Source organism: Coregonus clupeaformis, chromosome 10 (assembly GCF_020615455.1).
Source record: "Coregonus clupeaformis isolate EN_2021a chromosome 10, ASM2061545v1, whole genome shotgun sequence".
In the NCBI taxonomy this organism is placed as follows: domain Eukaryota; kingdom Metazoa; phylum Chordata; class Actinopteri; order Salmoniformes; family Salmonidae; genus Coregonus; species Coregonus clupeaformis.
In genome coordinates this window covers 12,378,343-12,394,707 of record NC_059201.1, presented here as the reverse complement: position 1 = coordinate 12,394,707, position 16,365 = coordinate 12,378,343, and the positions used below count along the sequence as shown (strand labels likewise).

General features: G+C 45.8%; 1 protein-coding gene across 1 annotated transcript; it reads left to right on the top strand.

Moving 5' to 3' along the window:
- Positions 1-12,170: 12,170 nt before the first annotated feature.
- LOC121575813 (epithelial membrane protein 3) lies at positions 12,171-15,971 on the top strand. The gene is made up of 5 exons (XM_041889104.2): positions 12,171-12,296; positions 14,119-14,235; positions 14,545-14,647; positions 14,863-15,003; positions 15,647-15,971. The coding sequence occupies exons 2-5, from the start codon at positions 14,128-14,130 to the stop codon at positions 15,820-15,822; spliced, it is 528 nt and encodes a 175-aa protein (XP_041745038.2). The 5' UTR covers positions 12,171-12,296; positions 14,119-14,127; the 3' UTR covers positions 15,823-15,971.
- Positions 15,972-16,365: the final 394 nt, after the last annotated feature.

Here is a 16,365-nt window from a genome sequence, read left to right as displayed (position 1 = left end):
TCGAGGTAATTGAGGTAATATGTACATGTGGGTAGAGTTAAAGTGACTATGCATGAATAATAAACAGAGTAGCAGCAGCGTAAAAGAAAGGGTTGGGGTGGGGTGGAAGGGCAATGCAAATAGTCCGGGTAGCCATTATTAGCTGTTCATGAGTTTTATGGCTTGGGAGTAGATGCTGTAGGGAAGCCTTTTGGACCTAGACTTGGCGCTCCGGTACCGCTTGCCGTGCGGTAGCAGAGAGAACAGTCTATGATTAGGGTGACTGGATTCTTTGATAATTTTCAGGGCCTTCCTCTGACACTGCCTGGTATAGAGGTCCTGGATGGCAGGAAGCTTGAAGGAGTTCCCACATAAGCTGAGCACTTGTTGGCTGCTTTTCCTTCACTGTGCGGTCCGACTCGTCCCAAACCATCTCAATTGGGTTGAGGTCGGGGGATTGTGGAGGCCAGGTCATCTGATGCAGCACTCCATCACTCTCCTTCTTGGTAAAATAGCCCTTACACAGCCTGGAGGTGTGTTGGGTCATTGTCCTTTGAAAAACAAATGATAGTCCCACTAAGCCCAAACCATATAGGATGGTGTATCGCTGCAGAATGCTGTGGTAGCCATGCTGGTTAAGTGTGCCTTGAATTCTAAATAAATAACAGACAGTGTCAAAAGCAATGCACCCCAACACCATAACACCTCCTCCTCCATGCTTTACGGTGGGAAATACACATAATTTATTTTTAATTTTTTAATTTAACCTTTATTTAACCAGGTAAACCAGTTGAGAACAAGTTCTCATTTACAACTGCGACTGGCCAAGATAAAGCAAAGCAGTGCGATAAAAACAACAACAAAGAGTTACATATGGGGTAAAACAAAACAAAGTCAAAAATACAACAGAAATACATATAATATACAGTGTGCAAATTTAGCAAGTTATGGAGGTAAGGCAATAAAATAGGCTATAGTGCAAAATAATTACAATTAGTATTAACACTGGAATGATAGATGTGCAAGAGATGATGTGCAAATAGAGATACTGGGGTACAAATGAGCAAAATAAATAACAATATAGGGATGAGGTAGTTGGGCGGGCTAATTTCAGATGGGCTGTGTACAGGTGCAGTGATCGGTAAGGTGCTCTGACAACTGATGCTTAAAGTTAGTGAGGGAGATAAGTGTCTCCAGCTTCAGAGATTTTTGCAATTTGTTCCAGTCATTGGCAGCAGAGAACTGGAAGGAATTGCGGCCAAAGGAGGTGTTGGCTTTGGGGATGACCAGTGAGATATACCCGCTGGAGCGCACACTACGGGTGGGTGTTGCTATGGTGACCAATGAGCTAAGATAAGGCGGGGATTTGCCTAGCAGTGATTTATAGATGGCCTGGAGCCAGTGGGTTTGGCGACGAATATGTAGTGAGGACCAGCCAACAAGAGCGTACAGGTCACAGTGGTGGGTATTATATGGGGCTTTGGAGACAAAACGGATGGCACTGTGATAGACTACATCCAATTTGCTGAGTAGAGTGTTGGAGGCTATTTTGTAAATGATATCGCCGAAGTCAAGGATCGGTAGGATAGTCAGTTTTACGAGGGCATGTTTGGCAGCATGAGTGAAGGAGGCTTTGTTGCGAAATAGGAAACCGATTCTAGATTTAACTTTGGATTAGAGATTCTTAATGTGAGTCTGGAAGGAGAGTTTACAGTCTAACCAGACACCTAGATATTTGTAGTTGTCCACATACTCTAGGTCAGACCCGTCGAGAGTAGTGATTCTAGTCGGGTGGGCGGGTGCAAGCAGCGTTCGGTTGAAGAGCATGCATTTAGTTTTACTAGTGTTTAAGAGCAGTTGGAGGCTACTGAAGGAGTGTTGTATGGAATTGAAGCTCGTTTGGAGGTTTGTTAACACAGTGTCCAATGAAGGGCCAGATGTATACAAAATGGTGTCGTCTGCGTATAGGTGGATCTGAGAGTCACCAGTAGCAAGAGCGACGTCATTGATATACACAGAGAAAAGAGTCGGCCCAAGAATTGAACCCTGTGGCACCCCCATAGAGACTGCCATAGGTCCAGACAACAGGCCCTCCGATTTGACACATTGAACTCTATCTGAGAAGTAGTTGGTGAACCAGGCGAGGCAGTCATTTGAGAAACCAAGGCTATTTAGTCTGCCAATAAGAATGCGATGGTTGACAGAGTCGAAAGCCTTGGCCAGGTCAATGAAAACGGCTGCACAGTACTGTCTATTATCGATCGCGGTTATAATATCGTTTAGGACCTTGAGCGTGGCTGAAGTGCACCCATGACCAGCTCGGAAACCGGATTGCATAGCGGAGAAGGTACGGTGGGATTCGAAATGGTCGGTGATCTGTTTGTTGACTTGGCTTTCAAAAACTTTTGAAAGGCAGGGCAGGATGGATATGGGTCTGTAACAGTTTGGATCTAGAGTGTCACCCCCTTTGAAGAGGGGGATGACCGCGGCAGCTTTCCAATCTCTGGGGATCTCAGACGTTACGAAAGAGAGGTTGAACAGGCTAGTAATAGGGGGTTGCGACAATTTCGCGGCTAGTTTTAGAAAAGAAAGGGTCCAGATTGTCTAGCCCAGATGATTTGTAGGGGTCCAGATTTTGCAGCTCTTTTAGAACATCAGCTGTCTGGATTTGTGTGAAGGAGAAGCGGGGGGGCATGGGCAAGTTGCAGCGGAGGGTGCAGAGCTGGTGGCCGGGGTAGTGGTAGCCAGGTGGAAAGCATGGCCAGCCGTAGCAAAATGCTTGTTGAAATTCTCGATTATTGTAGATTTATCGGTGGTGATAGTGTTTCCTAGCCTCAGTGCAGTGGGCAGCTGGGAGGAAGTGCTCTTATTTTGTATGGACTTTACAGTGTCCCAAAACTTTTTGGAGTTAGTGCTACAGGATGCAAATTTCTGTTTGAAAAAGTTAGCCTTTGCTTTCCTAACTGCTTGTGTATATTGGTTCCTAACTTCCCTGAAAAGTTGCATATCGCGGGGGCTATTTGATGCTAATGCAGTACGCCACAGGATGTTTTTGTGCTGGTCAAGGGCAGTCAAGTCTGAGGAGAACCAGGGGCTATATCTGTTCTTAGTTCTGAATTTTTTGAATGGGGCATGTCTATTTAAGATTGAGAGGAAATTACTTTTAAAGAACAACCAGGCATCCTCTACTGACGGAATGAGATCTATATCCATCCAGGATACCTGGGCCAGGTCAATTAGGAAGGCCTGCTCGCTGAAGTGTTTTTGGGAGCGTTTGACAGTGATGAGGGGTGGTCGTTTGACCGCGGACGCGTTACGGACGCAGGCAATAAGGCAGTGATCGCTGAGATCCTGGTTGAAGACAGCGGAGGTGTATTTAGAGGGTAAGTTAGTCAGGATGATATCTATGAGGGTACCCATGTTTACGGATTTAGGGTTGTACCTGGTAGGTTCGTTGATAATTTGTGTGAGATTGAGGGCCTCTAGTTTAGATTGTAGGATGGCCGGGGTGTTAAGCATATCCCAATTTAGGTCACCAAGCAGTACGAACTCTGAGGATAGATGGGGGGCAATCAATTCACATATGGTGTCCAGGGCACAGCTGGGGGCTGAGGGGGGTCTGTAGCAAGCGGCAACAGTGAGAGATTTATTTCTGGAAAGGTGGATTTTTAGAAGTAGAAGCTCAAACTGTTTGGGCACAGACCTGGATAGTATGATGGAGCTCTGCAGGCTATCTCTATAGTAGATTGCAACTCCACCCCCTTTGGCAGTTCTATCTAGACGGAAAATGTTATAGTTGAGGATGGAAATTTCAGAATTTTTGGTGGCCTTCCTAAGCCAGGATTCAGACACTGCTAGAACATCAGGGTTGGCGGAGTGTGCTAACGCAGTGAATAACTCAAACTTAGGAAGGAGGCTTCTGATATTTATGTGCAGAAAACCAAGACTTTTACGGTTACAGAAGTCAACAAATGATAGCTCCTGGGGAGTAGGAGTGATACTGGGGGCTGCAGGGCCTGGGTTAGCCTCTACATCACCAGAGGAACAGAGGAGGACTAGAATAAGGATACGACTAAAGGCTTTAAGAACTGGTCTTCTAGTGCGTTGGGTACATAGAATAAAGGGGGCAGTTCTCCGGGCGTTGTAGAAAAGATTCAGGGCATTATGTACAGAAAAGGATATGGAAGGATATGAGTACAGTTCAGGTAACCCTAAGCGTTGGGTAACAATGAAAGAGATAGCGTCATTGGAGGCATCGATTGAGCCGGTCTCGGCGTGTATGGGGGTGGAACAAAGGAACTATATGAGGCAGTTTGAGAGGGACTAGGGGTTCTACAGTGAAATTGTATAATAAGAACTAACCCAAACAGCAATAAGCAAGGCATAATTGACATGGGAGAGAGGCATAAAGCAGTCACAGGTGTTATTAGAGAGAGCTAAGACACAACTGGAAATAGCGATAACGTGTGGGCTAAGACTAAACAGAATAAACAGGACAGGGTACCGTGTAAAGGAACAGTCCAGCAGGCATCAGCTGTGCAGCTGAGTGATCATAAGGTCCAGTGAACAGCAATATGTGAGTCCGAGAGCAGTTCAAATTGGTGCTTCAGCACAGCTAGCAGGGAGCACAGTTGTAGTTTGCGTGTGCTAGCGGGCCGGGGCTGGCAGATGGATCTTCGTGGTCGTCGCAACGGGAAGCCTGTTGAAACCACATCAGACTATTTCGTCGGCAAACCAGTCGTGTTGGATCGGCGGGGCTCAGTGTCAACACTAGGAGGTCCCGTCCGGTTGACAGAGAGGTAGATAGCCGGGAGATGGGCCTGAGGCTAGCTCAAGGCTAACTGGTGCTTGCTATAGGGCAATGGTAATCAGCCAACAACAGGTTGCAGCTAGCTAGCTGATTGTGATGATCCGGCGCTAGGGTCCAGTGATTCCGGCAGAAAGTCCAATAAGCTCTGGGTCGATAGCACGCTGGGTCGATAGCACGCTGTGCAGACTGGCCGACGAATTGTCCAGGCTAGAGCTAGAGCTGGCTGGTGGATAGTGTAGGCCACGGACAGTGGTGAAGACGCTAACGTTGACTAATAGCAGGTAGCCATTCAGATTGCGGCTACACTCGTTTCAGCTTACGGTTCTTGATGAAAGTTATAAAGAAATAATAGAATCCTTTCCACGTTGGGTGAGGCGGGTTGCAGGAAAGTATATTTAGTTAAAGAATGAGAGTAAAAAAATTGAGAAATATATACAAAATAGACACAAAAAAAAACAAGAAACGGGATATTTACACAGGACGATGAAATAAAAGCGACCGCACTGCTACGCCATCTTGGTTAGAAGACCATAAGGAGATCATCCGTTCACCCACACCGCGTCTTACAAAGACACGGCGGTTGGAACCAAAAATCTCAAATTTGGGCTCCAGACCAAAGGACAAATTTCCACCAGTCTAATGTCCATTGCTCGTGTTTCTTGGCCCAAGCAAGTCTCTTCTTCTTATTGGTGTCCTTTAGTAGTGGTTTCTTTGCAGCAATTTGACCATGAAGGCCTGATTCACGCAGTCTCCTCTGAACAGTTGATGTTGAGACGTGTCTGTTACTTGAACTCTGTGAAGCATTTATTTGGAATGCAATTTATGAGGATGGTACCTCTAATTAACTTATCCTCTGCAGCAGAGGTAACTCTGGGTCTTCCTTTCCTGTGGCAGACCTCATGAGAGCCAGTTTCATCATAGCGCTTGATTGTTTTTGCGACTGCACTTAAATAAACTTTAAAAGTTCTTTGAATTTTCCGCATTGACTGACCTTCATGTATTAAAGTAATGATGGACTGTCGCTTACTTTGCTTATTTGAGCTGTTGTTGCCATAATATGGACTTGGTCTTTTACCAAATAGGGCTATCTTCTGTATACCCCCTTACCTTATCACAACACAACTGATTGGCTAAAATTCATTAAGAAGGAAAGAAATTCCACAAATTAACTTTTAACAAGGCACACCTGTTAATTGAAATGCATTCCAGGTGACTACCTCATGAAGCTGGTTGAGAGAATGCCAAGAGTGTGCAAAGGTGTCATCAAGGCAAAGGGTGGCTATTTAAAGTAAATATATATTTTGATTTGTTTAACACTTTTTTGGTTACTACATGATTCCATATGTGTTATTTCATATTTTTGATGTCTTCACTATTATTCTACAATGTAGAAAATAGTAAAAATTAAGAAAAACCCTTGAATGAGTAGGTGTGTCCAAACCTTTGACTGGTACTGTATATATGTCACGTCTCCTCCCGTTGCTCCCCTCCGGCGCTCTGATTCGCCGGTCTACTGAGCCACCGGTCTGGGCGCACCATCTTGGCAACACCGGAATGGAAACCCAACTCACCCTAATCACCTCCAGCACACCTGCACCTCATCATCTCATCACCACCCCTATTTAGCCCTGGACTGTTCTGGATGATGTAGTGTGTGATTGTTTAGCTTCTTGTTGTTTACGCTATCTTTGTTATTTCTCTTTGTCATTGTTAAGTAAACCTTGACCTTGTTAATTCCTGCGTCTGTGTCCTGCCTCTTTGTATACTCCGTACTCGTCACAGAATCACAGTGCCTCGACCAGCACATGTTGAGAGAGAGACTGCGTTCCCAACACCTCCCGGAGCCTCGACGCTCACCCCATCTGAGCTATGGAAGCCGCCCTGCTTCCGAGTCCTCACCCATGGAGGTGGGCAGCACCTCCTACACCACCACGGACCACAGATCTCTGGTGGCTCCTATCTAGGCGGTATGACTCCTGTCGCCGCTCCGTGAGTTATCTCAGCTCCTATCACAAAACCATTGTTTTTAGTTCCCATAACGGTGACTGGTTATTCCTTCTCTTCCATATTTACCGCAATGATAGATTCCGGATCAGCGGGGAACCTTATAGATAGGGAGCTGGTCTCTGAATGGGGGTTGCCCACGGTGCCACTGCCATCTCCGCTACACGTCACCTCACTGGACAATAAACCCCTTGGATCAGGCACCATTACGCACGTCACTCTCCCCATCACCATTCCCATACCACGAGGAGCTGTCATTCCACATCGTCACGTCACCCCTTCACCGGATCGTCTTGGGATTGCCCTGGCTCAGACTACACAACCCCTCCCTCAATTGGAGCACCAAGAGGATCACAGCCTGGTCCACCTCATGCCGGAAGACCTGCTTGCCGGTGGTTTGTTGTTCCACGTCAGTGGAGAGTCTGGAGTCCGCCCTCCAGCCCAACATTCCACGTGAGTACGCACATCTCTCCGACGTCTTCTCTTCATTAAAGGCCACGTGTCAGTCCTTCGTCAATGACATGTTTCCGGGACATGCTGAGTAGACAGGTGGTGTACATTTACGATATCCTGATCTACTCGGTTACGTTCAAGGAGCACGTCAGGGACGTCCGAGCTGTCCTACTCCACCGGATCAGTCCTCAGGGAGTGTTCATGGAAAGGGTGAAGATGGATGCCGTCAGGTCATGGCCAGTTCCCACCACCATCAAGGGCCTACAGAGCTTCCTGGGCTTCGCTAATTTCTACTGGCGTTTCATCAGGCCCTTCAGCTCCATAGCTGCCCTGCTCACCTCTCCTTAAGGGTGGGCCTCAGAAGCTGGCCTGGAACCCTGAGGCTGACGCTGCCTTCAAGAGGCTGAAGGAGAGGTTCACCACAGCGCCCATCCTAAAACACCCAGATCCATCTCGTCCTTTCATCCTGGAGGTGGAAGCATCGGAGGAGGGCGTGGGTGCGGTCCTCTCCCAGCGGCACGGTAAGCAAGAGAAAATGTATCCCTGTGCCTTTTTCTCTAGAAAGCTTACCCCTGCAGAGAGGAACTATGGCGTTGGAGACAGGGAGCTGTTGGCGGAGGTCCTCGCTCTGGAGGAATGGAAAGACTGGCTGGAGGGCGCAGTCCATCCATTCCAGATTCTTACTGGCCTCCGGAATATGGAGCACATACGGGCAGCGACACGGATGAACTCTCGTCAAGCCAGGTGGGCCCAATTTCTCAATCGCTTCCAATCCATTCTGTCCTACCACCCAGGATCCCAGAATGTGAAGGCCGACGCACTCTCCAGGATGCACCATACCGGAGAAAGGAAGGATCTGGGGGGTCCTATCCTGCCCTCGTCTCTCATCATTGCTCCTGTCATTTGGGATGTGGCGCCTGTCAACGCCCCTCCGGGGCGCGTGTATGTACCCACCAGTGTCCGTGACCGCCTGCTGATCTGGGCGCACACCACCCTTACGGCAGGGTACTCTGGTATTACGCGCACCCTGCCTTCTCTAGCCCCAAAATACTGGTGGCCCACCTTGGCTTCTGATGTCTCCCGCTACGTCAACTCCTGTTCCGTATGTGCCCAAATGAAGACCCCTCGGAACGCCCCGGCAGGCAAACTAGTTCCTCTCCCAGTGCCTCAGCAACCTTGGTCACACCTGTCCATAGACTTTGTCACCGACCTTCCACGTTCTGACGCCATTTTTTGCCACTAACTGGTCTTCCTTCTGCTCTCCAGGTCACTGAGGTCCTGTTCCAACAGGTCTTCCGGCATCATAGACCTCCAGAGGACATTGTCTCGGACTATGGCCCCCAATTCACCTCCTGAGTGTGGAAGGCTTTCCTGGAGAAGATTGGGTCATGGCCAGCCTCACTTCCGGGTATAGGCCTCAGTCGAATGGGCAGGTGGAGCGCATGAACCAGGAGCTGGGGAGGTTTCTTCGTTGCCACTGTCAGGACCGGCAGGGTGAGTGGGCGAGGTTTCTTCCCTGGGCAGAATATGCCCAGAACTCCCTCGTTCACTCCTCCCTGTATTCCAACCTGGGGATTGTCTGGCTGTCCACAAAAACCCTCCCTCTCCACTTGCCCTGCAAGAAACGGAGATCCCAGTTTGTGGGGCCGTTTTAAGGTCCTCTGGCGGATAAATTAGGCATCATACCGGCTGCTCCTTCCCCCTCACTACCATGTCTCACCCACTTTTCATGTGTCTCTCCTCAGGCCGGTGGTTCCTGGTCCTCTGGTGGATGCCGTCCCCCGGGGGAAGCCTCCTCCGCCACTGGACATTGACCTGCTGGTTCCGTGGGGGACGGCTCCATTACCTGGTGGACTGGGAGGGGTATGGTCCTGAGGAGAGGAGCTGGGTTCCGGCAGGTGACGTTCTGGACCCCAACGTTCTCGGGGTTGTCGTCCTGGCCGTTGACGTCCAGCGGCTGGGGGGTACTGTTACGTTGCTCTGATTCGCCGGTCTACTGAGCCACCGGTCTGGGCGCAACACCGGAATGGAAACCCAATGCACCATAATCACCTCCAGCGCACCTGCACCTCATCTCATCACCACCCCTATTTAGTTCTGGATGACGTGTGTGATTGTTTAGCTTCGTGTCGTTTACGCTATCTTTGTCATTGTTAAGTAAACCTTGACCTTGTTAATGTCTTCGTCCTGCCTCTTTGTATACTCAGTACTCGTCACAATATATAAAAAATAAACATCAATGATCAGTTTAATGGAATTGAATTTCATCAAGGCAGCACTGTTAAAGTTTAAGTGCACTTTATGGGAAAATATATATTTGGTTTCTTTTTAGATTAATTTATTCTTATTTGTCAGATTGGCTTTACTTTCAAATAAAACACATTTTGTGTTGTGAAAATATTTTGGTTTGTGTTTTAACTTTTTGAGGTTTCTTGGGTGGTCTAAGTTTTCCCATTCACTAGAACTCAAAAGTGGTCTCTAATGAGAAGTAATTTCCTCCCGTTGACGGCAACAGTAGCCTACTGTACTGTACTACCGACTGATCAGACCAATGACTGTCAGACTGACACAATGAGTTATACAGTACATCTTCCACATTCCCACACAGGCGCCCCTAGATCAAGTCATGGATCACTTTAAACTGCTTCTCTACTACTCAACAATAGTGTGATCTTGGATACAACTCTGCAAAATAAATGTGGTAATTTTCTGTTGACAAATGGAATAATAATGTATGTTAATCTGACAGTAATGAGAGGAAAGTGAATGTTAAGACCGTGCTCAGTCTCTGCGAGGGAGTGTGGGTTTTGAGCTCAAAATGGACAATCCACAAAATATAATTGCAACATGCAACAATTTCAAAGATTTTCCTGAGTTACAGTTCATATAAGGAAATCAGTCAATTGAAATAAATTCATTAGGCCCTAATCTATGGATTTCACATGATTGGGAATGCAGATATGCATCTGTTGGTCACAAAATAGGTTGGGGCGTGGATCAGGAAACCAGTCAGTATCTGGTGTGACCACCATTTGCCTCATGCAGCGTGACACCTCTCCTTCGCATAGAATTGATCAGGGTGTTGATTGTGGACTGTAGAATGTGGGCTGTTGTCCCACTCCTCTTCAATCGCTGTGTGAGCATCCCAAACATGCTCAATGGGTGACATGTCTGGTGAGTATGCAGTTCATGGTTCAGTTCAAGTTTTCAGCTTCCAGGAATTATGTACACATCCTTGCGACATGGGGCTGTGCATTATCATGCTGAAACATGAGGTGATAGCGGCAGGACAATGGGCCTCAGGATCTCGTCACGGTATCTCTGTGCATTAAAATTGCCATCGATAAAATGCAATTGCATTCGTTGTCTGTAGCTTATGCCTGCCCAAACCATAACCTCACCACCACGGGGCACTCTGTTCACAATGTTGACATCAGCAAACCGCTCGCCCACACAACGCCATACACATGGTCTGCGGTTGTGAGGTCGGTTGGACGTACTGCCAAATGTTATTGTCCCCAACACAAGGTGCACCTGTGTATTGATCATGCTGTTTAATCAGCTTCTTGATGTGGCACACTTTTCAAGTGGATAGATTGTCTTGGCAAAGGAGAAATGTTGACTAACATGGATGTAAACAAATTGGTGCAAAACATTTTAGAGAAATAAGGGTTTTGTGCATATGGAAAATGTCTGGAATGTTTTATTTAAGCTCTTGAAACATGGGACCAACACTTTACATGTTGCGTTTATATTTTTGTTCAGTGTAGATTTCTACTCTTTCAATTTTCTGTAGGGTTATGGAACTGGTCTAAAATGAGGTAGTAATGATTCCCAGATGTGCTGTATGTATACCATGCCATCAAAAGTTTGGGGTCACTTAGAAATGTCCTTGTTTTCGAAAGAAAAGCAAAATGTTTGTCCATTAAAATAACATCAAATTGATTAGAAATACAGTGTAGACATTGTTAATGTTGTAAATGGCTATTGTATCTGGAAATGGCTGATTTTTTTATGGAATATCTACATAGGTGTACAGAGGCCCATTATCAGCAACCATCAGTCCTGTGTTCAAATGGCACGTTCTGTTTGCTAATCCAAGTTTATCATTTTAAAAGGCTAATTGATCATTCGAAAACCATTTTGCAATTATGGTAGCACAGCTGAAAACTGTTGTGCTGATTAAAGAAGCAAAAAAACTGGCCTTCTTGAGATTAGTTGAATATCTGGAGCATCAGCAATTGTGGGTTCGATTACAGAATCAAAATAGCGAGAAACAAATTACTTTCTTCTGGAACACATTAGTCTATTCTTGTTCTGAGAAATGAAGGCTATTCCATGCGAGAAATTGCCAAGAAACTGAAGCTCTCGTACAACGCTGTGTACTACTCCCTTCACAGAACAGCGCAAACTGGCTCGAACCAGAATAGAAAGAGGAGTGGGAGGCCCCGGTGCACAACTGAGCAAGAGGACAAATACATTAGAGTGTCTAGTTTGAGAAACAGACGCCTCACAGGTCCTCAACTGGCAGCTTCATTAAATAGTACCCGCAAAACACCAGTCTCAACATCAACGGTGAAGAGGCGACTCCGGGATGTTGACCTTCTAGGCAGAGTTGCAAAGACAAAGCCATATCTCAGACTGCCCATTTTTATATTTTCTTTTTATTGGCCAGTCTGAGATATGGCTTTTTCTTTGCAGATTTCAAATGTAATGTTTACAACATGTCGTTTTTCATGTGGTTGATTCTGTTTCTGACTTTGGGCGGGTCCAGTCCAGTGGATTGTCAATAGTAATTTTTTGTCCATTGTCCAGACTGTAGACTTTGGGGGAGGGCAGAGGAAATAGATGTTGAGAACTCTCCTTATATCCCTCTCTGCATTCCAACCCCTGTCTTTATCTCAGTTTTGGAGATTGTGTGGGAGTAGAGGAAGAGTAAAGGGGGAGGAGTGGCATCTGTGAGAAAAGCAGGGGAGCGGCAGAGGAGAGAGGGGTACTGAGGGTTACAGAACCAGTCATAGTTCCCCAGGAACTGACATTTGTATCTAAGGTAAGTCGCAATATCAAAGACTTGAAAATTACTTGGAATTACTCATAAAGCTTTGGGTACAATGTCATCTAGAGGATTGAAATATTTTTTATGGTTTGGAATTACCAGTGTGTATGGAATTCAAGACACGCAAATATGCCATACTGTATACCAACAATATTATGTGTGTTTTGAAATAGATCATTTGAGAATCAGTGAAAGTAAATAAGATTGTTATTCTCAATCTAGAGTGCAATGTTTTTAGAGTCAATGTATGTTGTCACTCAAGAGTTCTCCCTCCTACTACGCTCAATCATCATGTTTGCTCCTATTCGTACCAGGTACCACAAACAGTACAGTTTTCTCATCTGTGAAAAAGCCTAATGCAAACCAGATGAAGAATGTGATGAGACACATACCTTTTAGAATAGTCATTATACATCTAATGGAAACAAATCTCACTCTCGTTGTTTCACGCAGGGGAAAATTGAGTTGTGTGTTTGAATTTAGACAGCAGAAGAACAGTGCACAGTCTGCCCTATTCTGGAACGGAATATGATATAATAATAAATGCCATTTAGCAGATGCTTTTATCCAAAGTGACTTACAGTCATGTGTGCAAACATTTCACAAGTGGGTGGCCCCAGCGGAAATCAAACCCACCATTTTATTTTATTTTATTTAACTAGGCAAGTCAGTTAAGAACAAATTCTTATTTACAATGTTGGCCTACACCTTCCAAACCCGGACGACGCTGGGCCAATTGTGCGCCGCCCTATGGGACTCCCAATCATGGCCGGTTGTGATACAGCCTGGAATTGAACCAGGGGGTCTGTAGTGACGCCTCAAGCACTGAGATGCAGTGCCTTAGACCACTGCGCCACTCGGGAGCCCAATAACAGCATGAATAGGCAAACTAGAGGAGTCTGGAAAATGTATTGAATCCATTCATAACTCTAAAGAAATCCTCTTATTCCAGCCATTTGTTGTTGAAAAGAAATGCATATGATATGATTTAAAACAAAATGTTAAACCTCATTCAGTACGAGGATAGGATATAATCTTGTCCTGCATTGCTTCTAAACTTCTGTATACATGTGCAAAGACTCACAGGAAAGAAACACATGTCTACATACATGTTTCTAGCCTGATTGAAATGATAACAGTTATGATAATAGTAGCAGCAGACAGGGGTTTCAGACAAGAGACAGGAGCTCTGCTATGTTCTTCAGAGGCAATCCTGGCTGTGTAGATAGAGTGAAATTCCCCTGGCAGAGATGCCTGTTGTGGGTTGATAGATGGGCAGAGAGATAGTCACTGCAGACAGATGTTGAAGAGCATGATGAAAGTGTACATGTTGTCCCCTGAGAGAGAGAGAGAGAGAGAGAGAGAGAGAGAGAGAGAGAGAGAGAGAGAGAGAGAGAGAGAGAGAGAGAGAGAGAGAGAGAGAGAGAGAGAGAGAGAGAGAGAGAGAGAGAGAGAGAGAGAGAGAGAGAGAGAGAGAGAGAGAGAGAGAGAGAGAGAGAGAGAGAGAGAGAGAGAGAGAGAGAGAGAGAGAGAGAGAGAGAGAGAGAGAGAAAGAGAGAGAGAGAAAAAGAGAGAGAGAGAGAGAGAGAGAGAGAGAGAGAGAGAGAGAGAGAGAGAGAGAGAGAGAGAGAGAGAGAGAGAGAGAGAGAGAGAGAGAGAGAGAGAGAGAGAGAGAGAGAGAGAGAGAGAGAGAGAGAGAGAGAGAGAGAGAGAGAGAGAGAGAGAGAGAGAGAGAGAGAGAGAGAGAGAGAGAGAGAGAGAGAGAGAGAGAGAGCAGTGTTTCAGGCCACTTTCTCAAGACTCTGTCTGTGTCCAGGATCTCTGGATGTGGCCTCAGTGGAAGCTCCCAGCCATCATGGTTCTTCTGCTCATGTCTGTGACTGTGCTTCATCTGTTCACTCTGGCCATGCTGTTCATCGCCACCATGGAGAAGGTGAGACACTTTCCACTGTTAGCCAATCAGAATCCGACTCTGCGGCACTCCTTTTTCCTGGCTTATGTAGTTAATATCAAAGTCTGAGAAGAGAAACCACAACCATGTTGAATATCAACATACTGATAGCATTATGGTGCTTAAGAAAACCCCAGCGTGACCTTATAGAATATGCAGTAATTAGATTTATGGATATTTTATCACTTCGAAAGCTCTGATGGAATCCCAAAGTGGATACCCAGGTTATGGTTTCGTCAGACTGCCATGCACACAGAACCTGCCTACTGAACTAAACCTGTCTCTCTCTAGTCCTGGTGGGTCTGGGCCGATGCTGAGATCACAGACCTCTGGTCTAACTGCATTCATGACAACATAACGGGAAACTGGCTGTGTGCTGCCTCTAATGGAAATGGTAAATCAAATGGAAAATTATGTTCTGTTATTTTTATGATATCTAGTCTACTTGGATTGAGGATGTCTCTTTTTATAACCTTGGATTATTATGTCTGTTTATGCCTATATATGGTCATGTGCATGTTTTTGTATTTTCAATATAGTCCTATTCAATGTGTATGTGTGTTGGTCCCAATGACATGGAGTCTCATTGTTCCTCTCTTGTTCCCCCAGACTGGCTGCAGGCAGTCCAGTCCCTGATGGTCCTCTCAGTAGTCTTTTCCTCTATCTCCTTCCTGGTCTTCCTGGGTCAGCTCTTCACCATGTCTAAAGGAGGGCTCTTCTATTTCACAGGCCTCTGTCAGGTCTTTGCAGGTACTGTACTGGACAAGAATTTACCAGTTTATGACACCCTGTTCTTTCATGTGTGTATTTACTGTATACTATTTGTGAGGTTTTATCTTTATTTATGAGTATTTTTTATTGTAGTATTTTACCCCCATTTTCTCCCCAATTTCGTGATATCCAATTGCGATCTTGTCTCATCGCTGCAACTCCCCCAACAGGATCGGGAGAGGCGAAGGTATAGTCATGCGTCCTCCGAAACATGACCCTCCAAACCGCGCTTCTTAACCCAGCCGCACTAATGTGTTGGAGGAAACACTGTTAAACTGACGACCGAAGTCAGCCTGCAGGCATCCGGACCGCCACAAGGAGTCGCAAGAGCACAATGAGCCAAACCCTTCCCTAACCCGGACAACGCTGGGCCATTTGTGCGCTGCCCTATGGGTCTCCCGGTCACAGCCGGTTGTGACACAGCCTGGGATCGAACCCGGGTCTGTAGTGACGCCTCAAGCACTGTGATGCAGTGCCTTAGACTGCTGTGCCACTCGGGAGGCCGCAAGGTTTTATCTTTAACATAGAGAAGTTCTCTGTTCATTTTGGTTATTGATTCACACACATTTATTCTCTAAAGATAATTTACCCTCCCTGTCCCCTCTCTGCTCTGCTCTACCAGGTTTCACATCATTTGCCACCTGTCTCATCTACACATTCCACCGTAAGAAGATCCTGGAGGACTCCAGAGACCTGAGCATTGGCCACTTTGGCTTCTGCTTCATCCTGGCCTGGTCCTGTGTACCGCTCCTTCTCTTCAGTGGAGTCCTGTATGTGCACCTGCGCAAGAGGCAGTGAACCAAGACAGACATGAGGGCAATAAGCAGCATTATTCAGTATTACTTGGTATTGTTAGTCTATTATCACTTGACTGTACACTCTTAGAAACAGGGTTCCAAAAGGGTCTTCAGCTGTCTTCAGCTGTCCCCATAGGAAAACACTTTTTGGTTCCATGTAGAACCCTTTTTGGTTCCAGGTAGAACCCTTTGTGGAATAGGTTCTACGTGGAACCCAAAAGGGTTCTACCTGGAACCAAAAGGGGTTCTTCAAAGGGTTTTCCTATGGGGACAGCCGAAGACCCTTTTATGTTCTAGATACCACTTTTGTTTCTAAAGTGTATTGAACAACAGAGACACAATGTACAATGAAAGAGAGGTCTTTATTTTATCTGTATTAAACGTACATATGTATTGTGTACACACAGTACTATTACTGTATCTGTGACATACTTTCAAACTGAGTTTTCATTTTATAGAATATTCTTTACTGTAGACAATATTGCTGCAGTTTGGGTAAATTCAGTAATTTCTGTGATGAAGTATTTGTTTGTATAAAATCTTC